Raw genomic sequence first — 22,464 nt, 5'->3', positions numbered from 1 at the left:
ATAGCAGAGGGGAGCAGCACGTACTCAGCAGGCTTGACGTTCAGGGCTTCAGGTGCAAGATCAAAGGTAGTCGAAATGAGAGTTGATGAGGTTTGAGGCAGCGTAGACGGAATATGTGAAGATAAGCTCTAGCAGTCTGCAAAATTTTTGCACAATGACCAAACGTGTGACTTGAGTTTGGAGTCATGTGCAGCAAAGAGTGGTGTTTATCTTGACAATGCCTACAATAGCCTGATATGCACTGCTGCAAGCTATGGCCCTTTCGTAAGCAATTCAAGCAAAGGTGCATACGTTTGGCTTCCTTATGGCGCAGATTGGGTGACAAATTTAAAAATCAAGTGCATTTGGCAAGATTTGCTTTAAATAAGTTTTTTCAAGCTAGGTTTATGTGCCGTAGCGCTCTTCAAGTTTTCCAACATGATATGCTGTCTTATCCCTCCACGTAGGGAATTTATTCATTGAAAGTGCCTCTTCCCATCTGTCTTGGGTGCCCTGATCAAGCTTGCTTGATGTGGATGGTCAGTCCGTCAGCAAGCTACTGGGCTGATGCCATGGTGCTCAGCGCTCGAAGATTTTCGTTGTTTTTATCACGCAGCTCTCATAAGCTGCCTGCAGAACCCTTCTCGACACCTGATTGCGGAAATATAGCCCGTACGTGGCCCTAAAAGTGCAATAATTTATTATCAAATCGCTTAGTAAGCAAGGCCTAGTCGTAATTAGCGTCGGTAGGCTCCAATGAGTTTATTGTGTCGATAGCAGCGCCATCTAAAATTAGCAAAACAAGGCGCGCGAAAGTGCACTGGATGCCCTTGACAAACAGCGAAAGTCAAAGGCAAAACGCAGAGCCGATCACAGTTAGGTTCGAGTATGTATGTATTGCTAGCTCTTGTGCACCGAACTGCAATGTGTGCGTGCACTTTTCGAATGCTAGAATGATTGCACTGAACTGCACTAAGCAGCTTTGTTATTATTGAGCCGACTTGCTTTTCTAATAACGCAAAATAAAAATATTGCATCTATATGTAATAATTTTGGCACAACGAAAAAGGGGCGCTCTCATTCCGATACGAGTCTGTATGTGTGTGTCTGACTGCGGCGGCCAAGACAGCGACTTTCGATACGAGAAAGAAAAGAGTAAAATTTCATGTCGGGGTCCCCAATTCGGCCTCTTATCTATTGAATTTTTACTATTAATTATTTCAAGCAGATATGACCCGAGCCTTTTTTTTTTTTTTGATTTAGGTTGCCAGACGTGTCAAGTGTGGGGTAATTTGGCCACCCGCCTTACTGCGAAAATTGCTAAGTCAGAAATTTTAAGAAATTGTAGTCTTATAAAATGATGTCGGTAGAATTTAGAAATTTGGTTAATTCTTAGTCTGCAGTGTTTATTTCCTTTTTGGAAAAATTCGTATATGTTGGTGTGTCTGGTTAGTGATAAGAAAGTTTGTCGAGTGGCTGTGTGTTAAATGCAGCTGAAGATGATGTGCGAGGCGTTATCGATAGTATAGTAGCATGTGTCGAATGTGTTGTCGGGGTAGATGCGCATATTAGCGAGTGTGTGTTTGTCGAAGGCATTGCCACTGAGCAATCTGTTAAATAGTTTAATATCTTTTGGCTCTAGTGAAGCTCTGGTTCTGTATATGGTGCTTAAGGCGTCCTTGAAAGTCCAATTCACTGATAGGAAGGCTCCACGTCCTGAAGCATTCTTGGCGGCTGATTCCACCGTGTTATTCTGCGCTATACATGCATGAACTGGGATGTAGTGGAATTCAATTTTTTTTAGCGCGCTATCTTTCTGGATTTTTTTCCGGATTTTTTGGGCGATGTAGCTATCCGGGTCGGGTGTGGCTAGCAGTGCAACTCCGCTTTTGCTGTCCGTTAGTATGGCGACGCGTGGGAGGCCCCAAGTTAGGGCGTGGTCAAGAGCTTTCTCAGTTGCTATAAGTTCTGCTGAGAGTGATGACAGAAGCTTGTCAGTGTAGGAACTTGAAATTCGCCTGTTCTAGCCTATAGGAAGGCTTCGCTAGTGTGACGACTAGTGACGGACCCGCCCGTATAATACATTTCAAACCCTTCAGAGACCAGCTTTTCCTTTTTCTTCCTATGGATTTGTAGAATAATTTCCCTATTGCTCTCCCCCTTCCTGTTGCTGACGCCTTTAAAGAACTCTGTGCTGGACTTGATTTTGTTGCATCGGATTATGCTTTGATGGAGCGGTTCTATCTTTTTAAGTATCCCAGCGAATTCTCTATATTCCCTGGAGTAGCTGCTATATATCACCTTATCACCCTCAAGCGTCTCGCATACTGGCAGGTCATAGGCAATGGCCTTTGCCAACTCTTTTGCCGTCAGAAATTTAACCCTGTATTTGGGAGGGAGCTCCGAAGCCAGGTGGTAGACGATGGGTATCGGAGTGCATTTTATGAACCCTAGTGCCCTTCTGAGGTGCGCATTACAATGTGTTTTGATTTTACTTAGTGCTGCTTTGGATAGGTTATTGAAAAATGAACATGCGTATTCCAGTCAGCTGCGTACGAACGCTTAATACAGAGTTAAACCCCTTCTGGAGTCCACTCCGAAAGTGCATCCGCTTAGCAGATTGAGGAATGCGCAGGACCTGTTTTGCGTCCAAAATAGCTCTACTGATATGGGGACATGCCGAATTGTTTGCTGCCACTGTTCTACCTAGATACCTTATCTGGTCTCTTGGATCGGTACGCCATTATTGCTGATGTAAAGGGGCTCTCTACGCTTGTTGAAGTGAATGTCTTTAGACTTTGTGGGGTTAAAAGAAAGGTTGAGAAAGTTGAATTTTTCCTCCGCTGTGTACAGGTTAAATAGCGTCGGGCTTAGACAGCTGCCTTGACATACTCCCCTGTCAACCACTACCCTCAGTGAGTATCCGTCTGCTGAGAAAACTTGCGATCCAACTAACCTCGCTTGCACTGAATCTCATGGCCCAAAGTCTATGTACTAATCTGTCCCCCAACACACAGTCAATGGCCTTATGTAGGTCCAAGCATGCCGTCACGACATGGAGGATATTAGATTTAAGCTCTTGAATTTCATTTATGAGATCGTTAATACATTGCGCGAGGTGGCCGATCAAACCTAATTTTGATTAGCCCTTCTGTCGATTTGAACAAAGTACTGAGCAGCGAAATGGGTCTATAGTCGGGTCTGTGCTTCTTTTTGGGATCGGTTCAATTTTTATTAATCTCTAGATTTATGGGATTATTTGTCGTTGCCATATTTCGTTCAGAATGTGAATAGCTCTACTTTCTTTTCTGCTGATAGCCTCTGGAGCATGCTATAGGACAGCCCGTCTGGACCTCTTGCTGATTTAAGATTTCTTGCCCCCAAACAGTTCAGGAAGTCTTCGAGCACTTCTTGATATACGTCTGAAGCCGTTTCTCGGCTGACATAACCGCCCTGGCGTCCTCAAATTTCTTTGTGTCCGTCCGTATGTATGAACGCAAGGATCTCAGAACCTATAAGAGCTAGAGACTTGAAATCTTAGCTCCTCCTAGTTCCTAGTTCCGATATTCGATAACTTGCCCCGTTTCCAAGTAATCGATAAAAATCGATATCGAAACCCTGTATTTTGAGCAATTTTGGTAAATAATATAGTCACCAAATTTGACATGTAGCTTCTAGAATAGTATATATATCAAGTATCTTTCATTTTAAACCTATCACCACCTCCCCGCTACTACCTCATAGCTATAAATCAAGTAAATAAACAAATTTATGCCGCCCATCGATATAAGCCACAATTTAAATGCAGTTGTCATTTTGAAAATAATGAATACTTTATAGTACAATAAAAAAAATATGAAAATTTCATCGAGATCGGTTAAGAAACACAAAAGATAATGTGTTTTAGCTGACCACGTTTTTGGGGCAGCAAGCGCAAATTCCAAGAATTTCTGTGAATTCTATCAACAGCATTGCAATTGCGATTGTATTGTTTTCTGTGCTGCTATTTAAATTGCTTTTTCTCATTAAGACTTAAGTATTGGTGTGGCTGTTGGGTAGAGGCGTCGGCAAGTAGTGCGGTTAGTTGCGAGTTCGAACCCTGCCATGGGAACTTCTTTTTTTTTTTTTATCTTTATTACTACTAAAGCAAACGAGCGCGTAGCGCGAGCTGTATTTGGTGTTGGAATAAGAGGGTTCAGCGTATACCCTAGTCGGGAACTCCCGACTAGAACCTCTTACTTGTTTATAAATAGTTTGGTGGGTGACATTTCGCACTCAAATTCATTTCAAAGAATCTATATGAAAAATCATTTCAGTCGTGATTCACATTTTTCGCAAAATTCAAGCTTCCTCGGTGGAAAGTGCGATTCAAAGATTTTTTTAGTGAAATTTTAAGTTGTGCCCGATTTGCTTCAAACTTATTTTCAAAGCTCTACACAAGAACTTAATGAATACGAGTCTCAATGATTTGGATAATTCCACCCACAATAGTGGTTAATAAGCGAAAAACATTTTTATGAGAGTTTTTTGCTACCCATCCGATCGGACTTAAACTCAAAATCATTAGAGGGGTGTTTCATACTTTTCGAAAAATCCATTCCTCCTTGGTGGTAATGGGGGTCAAAGATTTGGTGGGTGACGTTTCTTGCTCCAAAGATTTTCCAGGGATCTATATGAAAAAGCTTCCTTAGTGACATATTATATTTAGCTTTCAATTCAGTTTATTCAATCCAAACCAGAAATCATAAAAAAGAAGGGCACGCGTCAGACGCGTGCCAATAATAAACTTTTCACACATTTGTGTGTGTGTGCGTGTGTGTGTAGAGCTCGAAATTTAGAAACCCCAAAAACTTCAAATCTTGTTACCACCAACAGGCACACAAACGCATAAATGCTTATATTCATATACATAATAAGTGTGTGTGAGTAAATGCAAGTCCAGAAAATTTTAAATGCACACATGCCAACGCTTTAGGCAAGAAATATGCAAGAATTTCGCATCGACGTGGCAACCCCCTGAGTTCATATTATTCCGACATTTGAGAAGAAATTGAATTTGTGCGAATTGTTGCTTGTGCGGACACATACACACACATACATTTAAACAATCCCTAGACATACATACTCTGTGTTCTGCCTTTACTTAAGATCTAATGCTTCACCGTTTGTTAGGTAATTCGCCAACGAACGGTCATGCGATGGCCCCCAGAAAAAGATGACTACTATCCATCTTATGCATTACTAGTCGTTAGGAAATTCTTTAGCGAATGGTAATGCTATGCATGCCGATCAAAACGAAAGTGCGAAAGAATTTTTTATTACGAGGTCTATTCTTCGTCTCAAAAAATTGATGACGAACAATAAAAAGTTTCCGAGTTCCCTAGATTTTGCAGTCAAGAACTGTTTAGGCGACAAGCTCAATGTGTAGCTTCCCTTTACTTGTGATTCTGTCTGGCACGAGGAAACTTTAAAACGCGTCATTTGTAAAGTAAAGTTATGAGTTGCATGTGCATATTTTATTCAACTGGAAAACTTTAAATAAATTTATAAATATTGTAGTGTATTTATTTTTATCACGTGTTAATTTGTATGTATTATATAAAAAAAAAACGAAAAAATTTAAAATAAATGATAAACTTTTTATAACAGAGTCCATATCAAAGGGAGTTGCTGCGGGCTCTCCAGAAGACCAGCTTCGAAAAGCAATGCAGCTTCTTAATTATAAGGTTATTAGTATGTATGTTTGTATGCAAAGGCAATTTTTTAAATAAAATAATAATTTGTTTTAAAAAACTACCAAAACCCTTTGCGACAGCTTTATCGCTAAGTAAAAATTGCTGGCGAAAGAGCAAACCCTTTGGGATCACATAAATTGCTAGCATCTTTGGTCTAGCACAATCGCTAAGTTAAGTGTACTAACAAAATCATCAACCCTCTTGCACCAAGTAAATCGCTAGGTCAACGTCATGCAACGTCGTATGTATTTCTTGCTCTCTTTCTGTCTGAGCATGTGAGCGTGTCGCGGACCCGAACAAAAACGAAGAGGAGTTTGGACCAGTCGATAAAAATAAGCATGGTCCCATTCATTTACTCTAGTTGTCCATTCTATATGTTCAATGATTAGTGCTACGACGAAGAGGTCTTGGTAAATCGTACTCTATACCGTAACCTAAACAATTATGTGAACAAATTTCCTGGCCCAGCGGCGAAAACATTGCTCAATGTAACAGGCCACCATGAAATATGAAGTAAACTGTACTTACAAAGACTGAGTATAGAGAACGTGCGGTACAATGGCGAAATCGAGAAGGAATTGATTAAATGGCCCCTAATATATGGATTGACCGCTACTATTTTCTTGGTCTGTCTACCTCTTTCAGATTCTACAAGAGGTGCCAGGCGACTCGAGGTCAACGAAACATTCTGGCTCTCATCAAAGGTTTCAGGGACATACTTTACTTAAGCGAGGGGGGAGTTAACACGATTACCCAACAACAGAGCGGGTCAATAACCAATCACGCATAACTAGCGTGTTGTGCTGCACTGTCAGTGGCCTTTGCGGGCATTGAACGGCAACAAAAGTTGCAGTCGCTGCCGGCCGATATACGAGACCATGTACGAGGCACAATGTCAGCGATTTTAGGGAGTATGGCTATCTTGCATTATAAGAAAATATGTTCTTTAGAGTTAGTTGAATTTTGGACAATGAACCAGTCAGCACCTACGAGCCTTTAAAATTCTTTACATCTAACTGTAAAAGAACACAAATCCAAAAAGAACCCGTGTGAAGGCTATTGTCGACTGTGCTCGCGAGCCCTTTAGTCAATATACAATAATATTTTGATATATAGCGCTATAGCTCAAATTCTTCAAATCATAAGATTATTAGAAACTTATATGTTAATTATTTCTCTAATAAAAAATATAGTCGAACTCATTAATTTCATTCCGCGATATGAACATGGCTTCATCAACTCGGTTATTGATGCTGAAAAAGAATATGTATAAATAATGCAAGTTGCCTTAACAATGAATCCAGTAATGGTGTCGGTAGGCGTCCTGTTTGAGCCAATATTGTTGGTATCCCGGTAGCGGGCTCTCAGCGTGAATCGATGTTCGACATCACTTGTGTAGAATGCAGGACGTTTAATTATAGGTCGAGTATCGCTTCGAAGAAGCATAAGCTAACAAAGTACTGCCGACTCAGAATAAGCGTTAAGCTGCTCTTGACATTAATGACATATCTTTATATGTCCTTATATATTGTTTTAGCAAAGCTGCCTGAGTCTACAATATATAGCTTTGCAGGCAGCTGTGAGTACCCAAACTAAAATTATATTTATACATATTTTATTAAAGCCATTTTACATACCTCGTATTATCTGTTGACTTGTGGCTAATAATAAATTCTGGAAAATCTTTTCCTCCAAACAGATGCCAAGTAAATGTCATTTCACATAATGTATAGCTTTCCTCAGGTATTGGAAAACACGAATGAGGTCGTAGGAGATCAATTTTTTCACTGGGTAAGCTGAAGTGATTGTCAACTATTTGGAGTGGGTCTTCGGAGACGTATATCTTCTCGATACCAAAATTATCCTTCAAAAGAAAATAAAAAATATACAAATATTTACACATCAGTATTTTTATACCCTAGTAGAGGGTATTATAATTTTGTCATTAAATGTGTAATGCTTAGAAGTATATACATATCTCTGACCCCATACAATATATTAATTCTAGGTCAGCATCAACAGCCGAGCTAATAGAGCCAAGTCCGTCTGTTCGTCTGTCTGTTGCTATGCGAACTAGTCTCTCAGTTTTAAAGCTATCGATCCGGCCGGATCGGTCAACTATATCATATAGTTGTCATTGGAACGATCTGAAGCATTATATATGCAAAATCTTATCAACATCGGACCACTATACACCCACAATTTTGCTGTCATAGAACGATCCAACGGTCAAAGATTAGTTTAATAAAATAATTTCAATAAACTCTGCACATACAAGATTTACTATTTTAACAAAAAAACTCTTCAAAGCCGTAAAGAAAATGTCTACAAGTGTATTAAATCTTTGGCGAGCCTAATATATCCTTAATTACTTGTTTTAAAAACAAACAAGCCCTTAGGAATGAAAAAAAAAGAAAAAAATTTCACAAATGTCCTGATTGCGAAGTGGAGTGGGCCGAGGGCTTATTCGTTACTTCAAGAATCTTAAGATACTCGCAGGCTTTTAGTCAAGCCAATTAAAGCTCATGACAATTGGTTTGTATTCCGTGCTTTTCAAAATATTAATTTAAAAAAAAAATCGTATACATTTGACAACAAAATAGTTTTCGGAGCAGAATACATAGTTTTATTACTGAGTTTTTATTAATCTTATTCATATCCTGTCATTTACAATAGCATAAAATCACATCTAATTCATATGTATCCGCCATTAAACCCCTGTTTATTTGTCATAAAAATGTTCGATAACTTGTCCCGTTTCCAAGTAATCGATAAAAATCGATATCGAAATCTTGTTTTTTGAGCAATTTCGGCAAATAATATGAGCTAGAGTCACCAAACTTAACATGTAGCTTCTAGAATAGTATATATATATCAAGTATCTTTCATTTTATACCTATCCCCACCTCCCAGCTACCACCGAAAAGCTATAAATCAAGTTTATTATCCAACTTGTATTGCCCATCAATTTAAGCCACAATTTATATGCAATTGCATTTTTAAGAATACACAAATATTCTTTACTCTATTCTACAATAAAATGTACTGTCGAAAAATTGCGCGCACATGTTAGCAGCATAGCTGCTGCGCAAATTCCAAGAATTTCTGTATACATGTCCACACACACACATTCATGCGCGTCTGCTTTGAATTCTATCAATAGCATTGCAATTAAGATTGTATTGTTTTCTGTGCTGTTATTTTAATTGGTTTTTTTCTCATTAAAGCACAGTTATTGGTGTGGCCCTTGAGTAGAGGCAGCGGTAAGTGGTGCGGTTAGTTGCGAGTTCGACCCTGCTAAGGGAACAATTTTTTTTTTTCTTGTCATTTATATTTATTACTACTAAATCAAACGAGCGCGTAGCGCGATCTGCATTTGGTGTTGGAAGAAGAGGGTTCAGGGTATTCCATAGTCGGGAGCTCCCGACTAGAACCTCTTACTTGTTTTAAATTGTTAAAGGAATTGTTTTAATTATATTTAATGTATCTTAATGTTAATTGTTTTTGTTTTTTGTGTTAGTGCCCTGTAGACGGTTGCCGAAGTGCAGCCTAAATATATTGGTTAAATTCAAACAAATTGCTTTTTTTTATTTTGTCTAGGATAAAAAAAACCCCGGAACTCGAGCTAGCCAAACATACAATTATAAAATGGAAAAGTCACCAAATACAACATTAAATACCAACGGAAGGCACGCCGAAAGCATGACACCAAACATAAGTTATGCAAAAATAAGAACTAAGTACAAAGACTCCAGAAAAACAATTAACAAATTTCAAATAACATTGGTAAAGTTAGTTCAATTTAAATCTAGCTTAAAATTCCTTTTAAAGTGCAGGAAATCCAACCTAATACCTAATTTTATTAGGAACTTGACAAAACAATTGCCCACTGACAACAAAATCCACCCTGACATAACTAAGGCGTTAGACATTAGACACACACACTTTTTCCATACCAAGATATTAAGCTTATTTATAAAACACAAACATAACTTATTACAAAAACAAACCAAACATATGGAAACAGAAAAACCAAACATAGAACATCTGATGAACACAGCTGACTCCAAAGCGTTTTTTGAGAGCGAGAAGAAAATAGAAAAGAAAATAATAACAACACGTAAATTCTTACAAGAAAATAACAATATCAAAATATTATCTTCTGAAAAGGGTAACCAAACCTTAGCAATGTATAGCGACGACTACAATAATAAAATGACAATATTTTAGATGACTTATGCGCGTATAGAACATTGAGACAGGACCCGACATCAAGATTACAGACAAAGAATAACAGCCTTGTGACACAAATATTTAAGATGGGACTTATTTCAAAGGACGAAAGAAATAAGTTGATTAATACCACAGCGGTACCCCCAAGAATATATGGACTACCGAAAATTCACAAGGAAGGAACACCTCTGAGACCAATATGCTCCACTATCGGTTCCCTATCATATGGACTATGCAAATATATTATACAAATATTAAGAAACTTGCCAACGGACTCTAAATACAACATTAAGAATGCGTTAGAGTCCAAAGAAAGAGTCAACAACGCCACTATCAGGGAAGACGAAATATTAGTATCTTTTGACGTAGTATCCCTGTTTCCCAGCATACCAATAGAATTGGTACTGGACACAATAAGACGAAAATGGACTTAATTGGAGGAACACACAACTATACCTAAACAATTATTTATGGACATAGTTAAATTCTGTATTCAAGAGAATAGGTATTTTAAATATGACAACAAAAGATACATACAATAGAAAGGAATGCCAATGGGATCACCGGCCTCCCCAGTAATAGCGGACAAAATAATGGAAGAACTGTTGGACAATATTACTGATAAATTAACAACAAAATCAAAACTTCTGACAAAATATGTAGATGACCTTTTTGCTGTAACGGAAAAAACAGAAGTACACAAAATTCTAAAAGAATTAAATTCGTTTCACAAACACATCAAATTCACAGTGGAACTAGAACAAGACGGGAAACTACCATTTTTAGACACATTAGTAAACAGAGTAGTCAACTCACTTAAAATTAAATGATATATGAAACCCATAGCATATGGACGAATACTAAACTTTAACTCTAATCACCCAAAAAGTATGATTATAAATTGTGGGGGCCAGTAAGTTTGAAAAATTAAACTTTTAATATTAAGTCGTATATACCCAGCAACTAAAGTAGAGTATTATCTCTCGAGGTGGTCAGCCTAATGTCATCTCGCTCCCACGCCTCGGCGGTTGTATCTCGCGTCAGTTTCGCACCTTATACATAAAGCGACAAGAAACGGCATCAAAGAATAAGACAAGCAATCACGCCATAGTTCCGTTAAATATCACAAGCGACAAATGTAGGTGGCGTTGCGTATCAGCGCCCCCGCGTTCTAAACATTAAACATAATCCGGCGACCGGCCGAAAGAGCCCCATACTCAATCACCGCCCCTATTTCGGCGATTATTCGGCGAATTAGTTAAGCTCCAGTTCACACCGGCTGAGGCGCAGTTGGCTCAACTTAAAGTTTACACCGGCCCTTTTCATCGCTATATATTTGTCTAATGCTTAAAACGACCGAGTTGTGTCTTGCATACCTTATCTTACTCGGCAGAGTATAGCCGCGCTTGATAGCGTGAAGCGTAGGTGTGACACAAAGGAGTGAAAGAGAAGTGTTTATCTGGAAACGAAATAGAGTTAACCGCAATCGAATAGTTTAGCTCGTTCGATGTCTCGCGCGCATGCGTTCTAGTTGGAATTATCCGTCGTCAAGCCGCATAGGATTATCAGCTGTTTGATGTTGTCTGGAGGCCAGCCAATCTGAGTTTGGATTCTTAGATTTTAATTATTTTCTTTGCTTTCTTTATTGTTTTTTTTTAATGTAACCTTAATATACAAATTTCCTGTGAGTACATAGTAGCGTTACCCGTAGCAGCGATTTCCGTTTAAATAATTTTCTTTATGCACAGCTACCAAAAGCTTTAAGGCACCACACCAACTGCACTTTCGATGGGCCCAACGAACCTGCACCGATGGATATAACAGTGAGTGACAAGTCTGAATATAATTTACAGTGAGTACGGCCTATTATTGGCGAACGAATTATTTAATCGGCTTTATCGCACTCGGAATGCTCGTGTATTAACATGAATATATATAATAGTTTAACACCGCCATGTTACACCGTAGTTTAGGCAAAAGAAAAAAAAGGAAAAGCTAAAGAGTAAAGCATTCTTATATGGATCAGATGATTGTTATCTGAAGTTTACTTTAATTAAAATGTACCGATAAATTGTATAGAAAGGTCCGTCGCCGGTACGATCCTACGCTGAAGTCATATTGTATATGTTGAATTAAATAAAACATTAGTAAAGGGGTAACCACCCAAGTTAATCACGAGTTACCAAGGTTGGGAGGGTAAAGAAAAGGGAGCGATCAACACCTACCGCACCCTAGCCACTGAAATTCTCACATAACAGTCCGCCGTTCTCATGTATATTAATTCTGTACGTGGGTACAGCCCGAATACATCCTATTGGACCTTCATCTTATTAGTATACAGTCAGTGCACTTAACCTCTCTGAGCACAAAAGGCGTGATATGTGAAGGGAAGAGGAAAAGAAGAAAAGAAGAGGCCAAATCCGACGAGCATAGTTTAGAGCAACGCTAGAAGTGCACACCTTCCGAATCTCTTCACCTCTGCGGAAGAACATCAACCGCACGAAGCTGGTGGCCTCTTGAATAGAGCACAAGATCGCATATATACCCTTCTGCATGCTACAAAATACAGCACTAAGCTGTATGAGAAGAATGACAAACACATCGGACGCAATATACCATAAAGAAATAAAACACGAAATCAAAAAAAGATTGACCTTAAATGACTTCCCGTTGGTGTATGTTTTCTGTAAATCCAGTTCCAGTCGTCTTTTTCGGAGAAGTTTTCTTATCCGTCCACCAAGCTTCGTCTTCTTGGGTGGTTTCTTCAGTTGTCTTGCCCTGTACTCAGTTAATGTGGGTGGGCGGGGTCCATCGTTTGGATACACCTCTAAAGGCTCAGCCAGGCTCGGTGCATCCCTTTGCTCAACAGGAGCAGTATCCTGGCTGACGTAATCCACTTTGTTGGTTTAAATGTAAACTTGATTTAAATTTGTTATATTTGCTTTTTTTTTTTCTGCTGCAGTAGTCCGGGGCCTATGGGCTCAGGCGGTGCCGGTGCTGGTCATCGCACAGGCCGTGGTGAAAAGTGGTCCCTCGCAATCTTCTGGGCACTTCTTTGTTGGTCTGGGCAGCTGTTTTTTCTGTGGCGGTGGAATTTTTGTATTATTATTTATGGTTTTGATATTTTGAGGAGAAGGTGTTACTTTTGCTTTAAGTCGCTTTGCCTCTTCAGTGAGGAAATCTAGCTCTCTTGCTTATTGCTATTATATAATAGCTTGCATATCTCAGCTTTGATTTCTTGGTTTTTTTTATTTGATTTTGATCAACGGCCGGGGAACTGGCCTTTAATCTTCTTTTCTTTTGCGACGCACTTTTGTAACCACCTTACTCACTCAGACTATTTTAGTTCCACCGCCGTGTGAATTTCCATCGACGTAAGTTGCTGCCGCTTTTGTTGTTAATTATGTATGTATATGTTATCCTTCTACTGCCTCCAGGCAGGGATTAGTGACCATGTCACGGTCGACATGTAGTAAAATGTTCCAATTTTTGTTCTTTTATTCATTGGAGCTTCTGCTCCAATGCAAACTTTATTCTGTGGCTCTTGGTGTTTGAATGATTCTTACAATCTTTACTTAGGTACTGCTTAGCTAAGACCGCGCGAACTGCGCTGCCAGCGACGCCGGCAGCGGAGCGGTTATATTATATACTTATATATGTATGCAGCATTGAGAGCCGCGCTGGGAGAGAGTATGTTATGTGCACTTATGTATTGTAGTGCGCAGCCGGCTTGCGTGGGAACCGCTGACGCTGCGTTGTTGCCTACACACATATATGTGTGGTCATTTTACATATGTATGCACTTGGAATGTGCATATGTAAACACTGCAACAAAGTGTTACAGTGTGAGTTTGATATATTTTGCGTAAAGTGTGTACTCTATATGTGCGCATATCACACCATAGGCCCACAAATACGTTAAAACAATTCTTTAATAATACAAAAGCGAAAATACCAATGATGAACAAAAGTAATGTAATTTACAAAATACCATGTGGCGGGGATAATAACAACAATTGCAACAGCGTGTACATCGGCACAACAAAATCAAAGCTAAAAACAAGAATAACTCAACACAAATCTGACTTCAAATTAAGACATCAAAATAATATTCAAAAAACAGCACTCATGACCCACTGTATGAAAAGCAACCACACGCCAAATTTCGATGCGACGACAATTTTACAACAAGAACAACACTATAACAAAAGACATACATTAGAAATGTTACACATAATAAACACACCAAACAACAGACGACTAAACTACAAAACAGACACCGAAAACTGCGCTCACTTATACAGACATCTATTGAATTGTCAAATAGTTTCAATCTCCACGTCAAAGAGCGCAGACGTGTAAATGAATGTATGTTTTTAAATTGTTTATGTAATTGTTTTAATATTATTATAGTATCTTAATGTTAATTGTTTTTGTGTTAGTGCCCTGTAGACGGTTGCCGAAGTGCAGCCGAAATATATTGGTTAAGTTCAAACAAATTGCGTTATTTCATTTTGTCTTGGATAAAAAAACCCCGGACCTCGAGCCAGCCAAACAGACAATTATTAATTAATAACTTTTCCTAAGTAGTTGGTTCAAATTGCTGTTTAGTTAGGTATATCGACCAAGAAAGATATGCTACTTTTCTGGACAATTTTATTGGCTTTCGTTAATTCTAATTCATTTAAAAAAGGGTATTTATTATATTTAATATTGCGCATTGAATGGCATATTTTATGTTTACTATTTCTTCCTTCATAATTCTGACCTGATTTTGTACGCTTGTTGCTATTTAATTGCTAAAAAAATTATTTTTCTAAAATTGTGTTTATTAGAATATTTGAAATTGTTTTTAGATTATTCATGTTCATTTATAGTCGAACATGTTTTTTCTGAATTATCAGTGCTATGAGAATTATATTACTCGTTGCAGAAGGCAATTTGACCAATATTCGAGACAGTTTTATAATTTGGTAAACTTGAAGCATAAATCTTTAAGTTTGCCATCTTCTTTTTCTCTCGGGATGGTAAAGCTTTTTTTTGACTGTTTTATATTTTATTTTCCGCTGGAATCGATCAGTGCCTTCTGATCTCCACCAAGCGAATAACTAACGGATGGATGTATAATTACTATTATGAAACATATACGCGGAATGGATAAAGCTAGCAATGATTCTGCTAACCTCTTTGCTAATTTGTTCCAATCAACTTACTCTTCTGTCTGTCCTAATAATAATTCTACCCTTATAATATTATTTCCTCTAGTTCTATACGTGCTCTTTTTTTTCGCATTCCTCTCTTCTTTGTGGTATAAATTCTTTAAAATCTTCTTACTTTCCTGGGCCTGACAATAATCCTAGTTGTCTACTCAAGGAGTGTAGTTATTCCCTTCTTCGTCCATTGCTAAACCTTTTTAATCTATCCCTTGAATCTTCTGTCTTTCCATCTCTTTGGAAAGGATCGTATTTCATTCCTCTCCACAAGAAAGGTGGAAAGTCTGATATAAAAAATTACAGGGGCTTTGCCAAAATGTCCGCTATCCCTAAATTATTTAAAAAAAGATAATAACATCGACTTTGCAAATTTTCCGCAACTCAGTCATTTACACTAACTTCTGTAAGGCATTTGACTCTGTGCACCATTATCTTATACTCTTTAAACTTGACCGTTTAGGTTTCCTCTCGTCTTACTTTTGATTGCTGAGGCTGATTACTTCAAAACAGGTTCACATTACTTCTGGAGTAACCAAAGAGTAGCTAAGTTAATGGAAAGAGAGGGCCGCAGGGATCGCTCCGCTGTGGTGTAGGTTAGGATTAGTAAGCGTGATGGGTGCTGCTGGGATTGCTCCGCCACAGAGTTAAAATTGTAACCATCTTACGACCCTCTCTCCCTCTCATTGTCGTGTGGTGAGAACACTTTCTTAAGCCTGCTTACACCTCTGCTCCTCCTATTATCATTTTAAAAATTGAGGGTTGTTTCTAATTAAACTTAAGCTGTAATTGATCTTCTATTTGAACTCTATAAATCCTTTTTCCTAAGTTTTTTTCTTCTTAATAATTATTTATTCTAGTTTTATATATAAACTCGTTTGACTTTATGTCTCGTTTCTTACAAAAAAATTATTATAAAGCGGTTCCGGCAGGTCCCTCATCGACGCCCCGAATACCCATAGGAACGGCGGTGGTGGCGAGTCGCCAAATATGATGTCGAAGGTCCAAGGGACCAGTGGCGGAGGCGAGTCTCCTAAATCTTGAGCCAGAATCGTCATGCCCCATGGAAACAGGTCACCGCTGGAATCGCTACCGACCTCCCACTCCATCTCGCCGTCGTTTTGCTGGAGTTGTCCATTACGGATCCTGTACGGAAATTTATAATACCAATTCATTAGCTTATGTTCCTATCCATCCTCCCTATAATACAGCTTGGCATAATTCTACTAGATCCCTACGGTGCAGTTAAGGTTAATTATTACAATCCTTCTTAAGCTATTCTGCATCTGGGTTGTCGCCTCTCTGTCTTGCGCTCTCGCTGGGGTCTCTTCGGCTGGCCCGTGATAGGGTTTCAGCTGAGCAATGTTGGCTACCCGCCTCTAAAGTTCGCCGTCATGCGCCAATCGCACGATATTGGGCAAAACGAACTTCACAACCCGGTAGGGACTGTAAATCATTGGTGCCAGTTTTGCTGCAAATCCATTGGCGGCCTTGGAGACTGATGTTAGCGTAGCCACACCCGTTGATAGTTGGTCGCCAATCCCTCCGACGCAAATTATACGGACTCTCCTGCTCCCGGGAAGCACGCTGCAAGTTGAGACGGACTATGTCTTATACTTCCTTCAGACGCCCGGCCTTCTACTCTGGCGTTTGCTGGATAGCGGTGCCGAGCGTAACCTCGTCGTACAGGGCCGCCGGGAGACGATGCTCGCGGTCTTATACTATGAAGATGTGGAAGAATCCGGTGTAATCAGCCACGCTCGTGTTCACGGCTAGTGCTATTTCCGGTAACTCTTCGTCCGGTTCGTCCGTCCGACCGTCCGGTTCGTCCGCTCGGGTGGGTTTTCCTGAGGGCCGAACGGTGCCGTGTATCGCCCCTCTACGCCGATGGTACTCAGAAAAGCCTTGAACGTCCGGCTGCACCCTTTTGTCGCATACGAATTTCCAAGAGTCTCCGAATTGACAGAGAATTCGGTCGCGGAAACCCCTCTGTAGGTTGTCTGCTGTTTCTCTCCTCAAGGGGACCAATTCTATCCATTTACTGAACGCATCGTCGAATACCAATAACATCGTATTCCCATGCTTCGAGCGTGGTAAGGTGCCCACGAAGTCATCGCAAAGGATGGCCCAAGGTTCCGTAATTTTTGACACACTTTTAATTTTACGTGTCGTGCGGCATCCTGGAGCATCCCTGGCCAGTAGAACCTTTGTGCTAATCGGGATATCCTCTTTCTTACTCCTTGACTTGCGACTTGACCATACTATGGCCAGACACTACTTTAAAAGGGCCGAATAGTTGATCTCGGCCTTCAAGAGCTTCCTACTGGCATACGGAATTACTCGTTCTTCTCGTGTCCGTCCCACGACCAGGCCTTCCCTATCTCTAAGAGAGCGGTCATTGGCTGCAATACCGATGCGAAGTTTAGCACGACCCGTCGATACCACGATGCCATTCCCAGCACTTTCCTCAAATTGGCTACGTGCTGCACCTTCGTCGCGCCTATGTCTAAGTCCAAGGCCCACTGAAAAGTAGCAATGCAACACGACTCCTCCTGAGGTGCGAGGTTAATTCTCCTGCCCGTGGGATCCAGGCACTCTTCCCAGCTTCGCGCTCTATGTGCCGATCCATACGCGGGACTTGAATTCCTGCCTCCGCTTACATCTGTCGTAGCCTGTCTTTTCCCCCTTCCCTTCGTCCAGTCCACGTTTCGGCGCTCCTATTGGTTCCCTGGACACGCCTTTATTGGCCAACCGCGCCTCCGGGATTCTCTCAGACTGTTGCCCTTCCTGAATTCCCGGTCTCTCTATCGTTTCTAAAATCGACTCACTGATCACGCAGCGTAACCTCGTGCCTATCGCACAGAGCAAATCTATCCACAGGATCACTTGATCTTGCGTAAGAAATGACCCACGCATCGGTAACATATCCTACGCCGCCTGGCCGGTGTCCCCGGTTCTTGTAGATCAACATGTTGGCGGTCTCTCCTCCTGGCATCGGCAACGACCCGGGGGTTGTCGCGACGACTTCCGGCGGTGGAGTTTTTCTAAATGGGTTGTCGATGGTGCCTGTCCGACGCCTAGATACGTGCCCATACCAAACTCTATTCGAGACCGGCGGATACTGTTGACCCTGTTGTTTTATGGCCTTATACATTTTATATTCCGTGGACGCATTTTCGTAAATCCTACTCAGGGCTGTATGCAGCATGGTGCCTTAATACCCGCAGATCCACCACTACTTTTTGAACCATTCACCATCTCGTTGACGGCGAGCCCGGATTTCATCCTGTCCCCTCATTTCCGTTGGTGGGCGGGCTGCTACTATCGGGGCGATCTCGGCAGACCTAGATGTTCCCGACCCGTTATTTTTATCACCCGTGTCACGGGTCCCATACTTCGGTATCATCGGGACCTCGAGCAGGCCGGAGGTGCTAAAGCGTGGTCCGGAATCCGACTCGGATTTGGATCGTCTATCCCATTCCGTCGGTTCGGGCTGGGCCTTATGTACCGGAGGTCGCGTGTATTTGCCTCCAAATCGGCTAGCCGAGTCAATATTTTGGCCGAGTGCGAGCCCCGGGAAACGAAGTTTGCTAACCGACGACGCAAAACTTTGACCTGCCCTTGTTCACTCAGCCCGAACTGGATCCCACGTACGCCCACCCCTTGATTTTCGCACTCACCTTGATGTTTCATTTATTTTTTCCTTTTTTCTTGAAACCTGGACTCCTGCGTTCGTTTACTCTCATTCGGATTTATTTCCATTTCGACCTTTTTTTCGTCCTTGCTTTCCGCTGTTTACTTATTTTCTTTCTCCAATCCCTTTTTTTCGTTTACTAAATGCACCAATATTATATTATGCACCAATAAATTCCTTAATTGTTTTTTTTTGTTTCACTGAATTGTACCTTTTTTATCTTGTTAAATTCTTTATCATATTTCCGTTTTTTTAATATATAATTATATTTATTTTATACAATTTTTAATCTTTATTGTTTATATTATATTTCTCTTCATTGAATATTTGTATAATATTATATTTATTTTATACTTATTGTTTTACTTAATGTTTCTGACATAGTTTATGTATGCTTTTATTATCTATATTTTATTTTGTTACTAATTATCCTTGATCGTGTTCATTCTACCAAACAACGAAAAAAAACAAACAACCTCGTCACTTATTGTTATACTTATTGTTTTACTTAATGTTTCTGACATAGTTTATGTATGCTTTTATTATCTATATTTTATTTTGTTACTAATTATCCTTGATCGTGTTCATTCCACCAAACAACGAAAAAAAAAAAACAAACTCGTCACCTTACGATTCGATGTTCATTATTATTTTTATTATTTACACGCACTATTAATGTCTCCTTTAACAAACTGTTTCGTTTTGTTTTTTGTCTCCATAAAAAAAAAATTAGATGGGCTCACTGCACTCTCTTACCGAGGTGCTGGGTTTGCAATCCACATTGTCCACCGTATCTCACTGTATTTCTCTTCTCTTTTTTATTTATACCCTAAGTCCATTAAAAATAGGTAAAAAGGGTTTAATGTATTTGTGCAAATGTATGTAACAGGCAGAAGGAAGCATCGCAGACCCCAAAAAGTATATATATTCTTTATCAGCATCAAAAGCCAAGTCGATCTGGGCATGTCCGTCCGTCCGTCTGTCCGTCCGTATGAATGAATGCAAGGATCTCAGAAACTAAAAGAGTTAGAGACTGAATAATTGAGTAATTTTGGTACATAATAAGAGCTAGGTTCACCAAACTTGACATGTAGCTTCTAGAATAGTACATATATATAAAGTATCTTTCATTTTATAGCTATCCCCATCTCCCCGCTGCCACCGCAAATCTATAAATCAAGTTAATAAATCAATTTATGCTGCCCACAATATAAGCCACAATTTAAATGCAATTGTCATTTTGATAATACACAAATTTTCTATGGGACAATAAGATGTACTTTCGAAAATTTCATTAAAATCGGTTAAGAAACACAAAAGTTATATGTTTTGCTTGCGCAGGTGTTGTTAGCAGCAGCTAACATGCACACACAAACACTCATGCGCGTCTGCTTTGAATTCCATCAACAGCATTGCAATTGCGATTGTATTGTTTTCTGTTCTGCTATTTTAATTCGATTTTTTCTCACTAAGACTTAATTAATGGTGTGGCTATTGAGTAGAGGCGGCGGAAAGTAGCGCGGTCAGTTACGAGTTCAAACTCTGCTTAGGAAAATGTTTTTTTTTTTGGCTGTTGTGGCTGTTGAGTAGAGTCGGCAGCAAGTAATGCGGTCAGTTACAAGTTCGATCCCTGCCAAGGGCACTTTTTTTTTTAATTTGTCTTTATTACTACTAAACCAAACGAGCGCGTAGCGTGAGCTGCTCCCCTAGTCGGGAACTCCCGACTAGAACCTCTTACTTGTTCTTGCTTGTTTTAGACAAGCACAAAAAATATATGTCCACAATTGTAGTGCCGTTTAATTATTTATTATTATTACTGCTGGGATCGCTCCACCACAGAGTAGCTAAGCTAGAGGAAAGGGGGGTTCGCTGGGATCGCTCCGCCGTGGTGTAGGTGCTGCTGGTGGGTGCTGTTGGGATTGCTCCACCACAGAGTTAAAATTGTAAATAAATTGCCAATGTTCGGTCTCGATTGCCGAACGATTAAAGAAAAACCAAAAAACACTGAGTGTTTTAAATTATATTCTATTCCTCTTCTATTATGTAAATAACTCTAATGGCCCTGCTGCACCGTCACTTATTTAATAAGTCTTTTCCTAACCTTGCGAATACGACCTAGCGTTCCTAATTCTTACTGTGTCTACTCGTCCGCTACTTATGATTCTCGTTTCCAATCTTACCATCTTACGACCCTCTCTTCGCCGTGTAGTGAGAACTCTTTATAAAGCCTACCTACTCCTCAGCCCTTGTTTCCAATTAAACATAAGCTGTTATAAATCTTCTATTTGAATTCAAAAAATCCTCTTTCCTTGGTTTTTTTATTCTTTATAATTAGCTTTATTCTCCTTTTATATATTTCTTTGATCGTATTATTTTGTCCCTACAAGCCCTACAAAACACAGCCTTAGCAGAAGCGGATTTAGCCAAAGTTCAGTAGACTGCAAAAATCAAGCAGATTGATAAGATGATGATTTCTCTGCTTAATTTCTTCCTCTAGGACAATAAAAATCAGATTTATCTTTATCAGTAACAAAGGTCAAACTGCATCTTAAATCCTATTATTACGGAAAGTTCGCTTCTCAGCGGCCTAAACACAATCAAGCCGTTTTACTCACCGGGCCCTGATGGTGTTCCTGCTTGTTTGCTCAGGTACTGTACAGGTAGCACTATGTAAACCTGTCTCAAAACTTTTCGAATTAGCTGTAAACACTTTTCCGACCATTTGAAAGAATCACACATTATCCCTTCTCATAAGAAAGGGAGTAAGTCCGATGTCGCAAACTATAGAGGTATTTCCAAATTATCCGCTATACCTAAAGCTTTTGAGAGAACTATGATATCTCAACTGCAACATTCATGTAGATCTAGTATTTCATAATGCAGTACATTGCATCGGGATTTGTGCGACAAAAAAAGCAACTATGCGAGATTTAATACGAAATCATCTTGATACAAATGATTGGTTCGCAACAGTCCAAATAATCAATTGCTTGAAAATGCGTACCTCTTATTCACCGCGAATGGTAAAGCTGGTACTATTCACAAGCAACAGGTGTAAAGTCTAGTCCGGTAACTTTACTTTAACCCTAGCCGCAACTCGGTGGGAGCGTGTTTTAAAGCTGCCTTGTTACCTCAACAGCCTTTCGAGCTCGCTCCTGTTGTAAATCGAGATCAAGATCAAGATCACTGTATGTTTTGCAATGATATACAGATTGAGTTGACATCGAGTAGATATTTTTTAGGTTATATTCCAAAGTGATTGCGATAAGCAAGTACTTAACAGATCCTTTGAACCTTTTAAAATCTGAAAAAATTACTCGAACGACACGGACTTTGGAAAGTTAAAAGCATCATCTATTTTCTTTTTTAAGTAAAACAAATTCACAAAATGGTTTTTGAAAATATTTTTTTTTATTTTTTTAACATACTAGTGCTTAGTAAACTTAGGACTAATAGTAATGAATGTAGCGCTAAGGCCTTTGGAAACTTACAATTTTGAAAAGCTTAAATCTAAAAGATTACCTAGATAAGTGGTTATTAGTTATTAATTTTATTAGTGTTTATGCATTTCAGATTCATTTAGATAGGTAATAGTGAGATCAGGATACAGTTT

General features: G+C 39.6%; 1 protein-coding gene across 1 annotated transcript in view; it reads right to left on the bottom strand.

Annotated features, from left to right (window-relative positions):
* Atg2 (Autophagy-related 2) overlaps positions 1 to 22,464 on the bottom strand; it is a gene marked incomplete at its 3' end in the record, with an annotated part of 359,806 nt that overhangs the window by 76,890 nt on the left and 260,452 nt on the right. The window contains exon 15 of the mRNA XM_064682913.1: positions 7,352 to 7,578. Coding sequence (XP_064538983.1) covers positions 7,352 to 7,578 — 227 coding nt within the window. The remainder of the gene's footprint in view (positions 1 to 7,351; positions 7,579 to 22,464) is intronic.

Source organism: Drosophila montana, unplaced genomic scaffold (assembly GCF_035044405.1).
Source record: "Drosophila montana isolate Dmon_TW-CO22-7 unplaced genomic scaffold, ASM3504440v1 contig_2556_1, whole genome shotgun sequence".
In the NCBI taxonomy this organism is placed as follows: Eukaryota; Metazoa; Arthropoda; class Insecta; order Diptera; family Drosophilidae; genus Drosophila; species Drosophila montana.
This window is presented reverse-complemented; position numbering and strand designations above follow the sequence as displayed.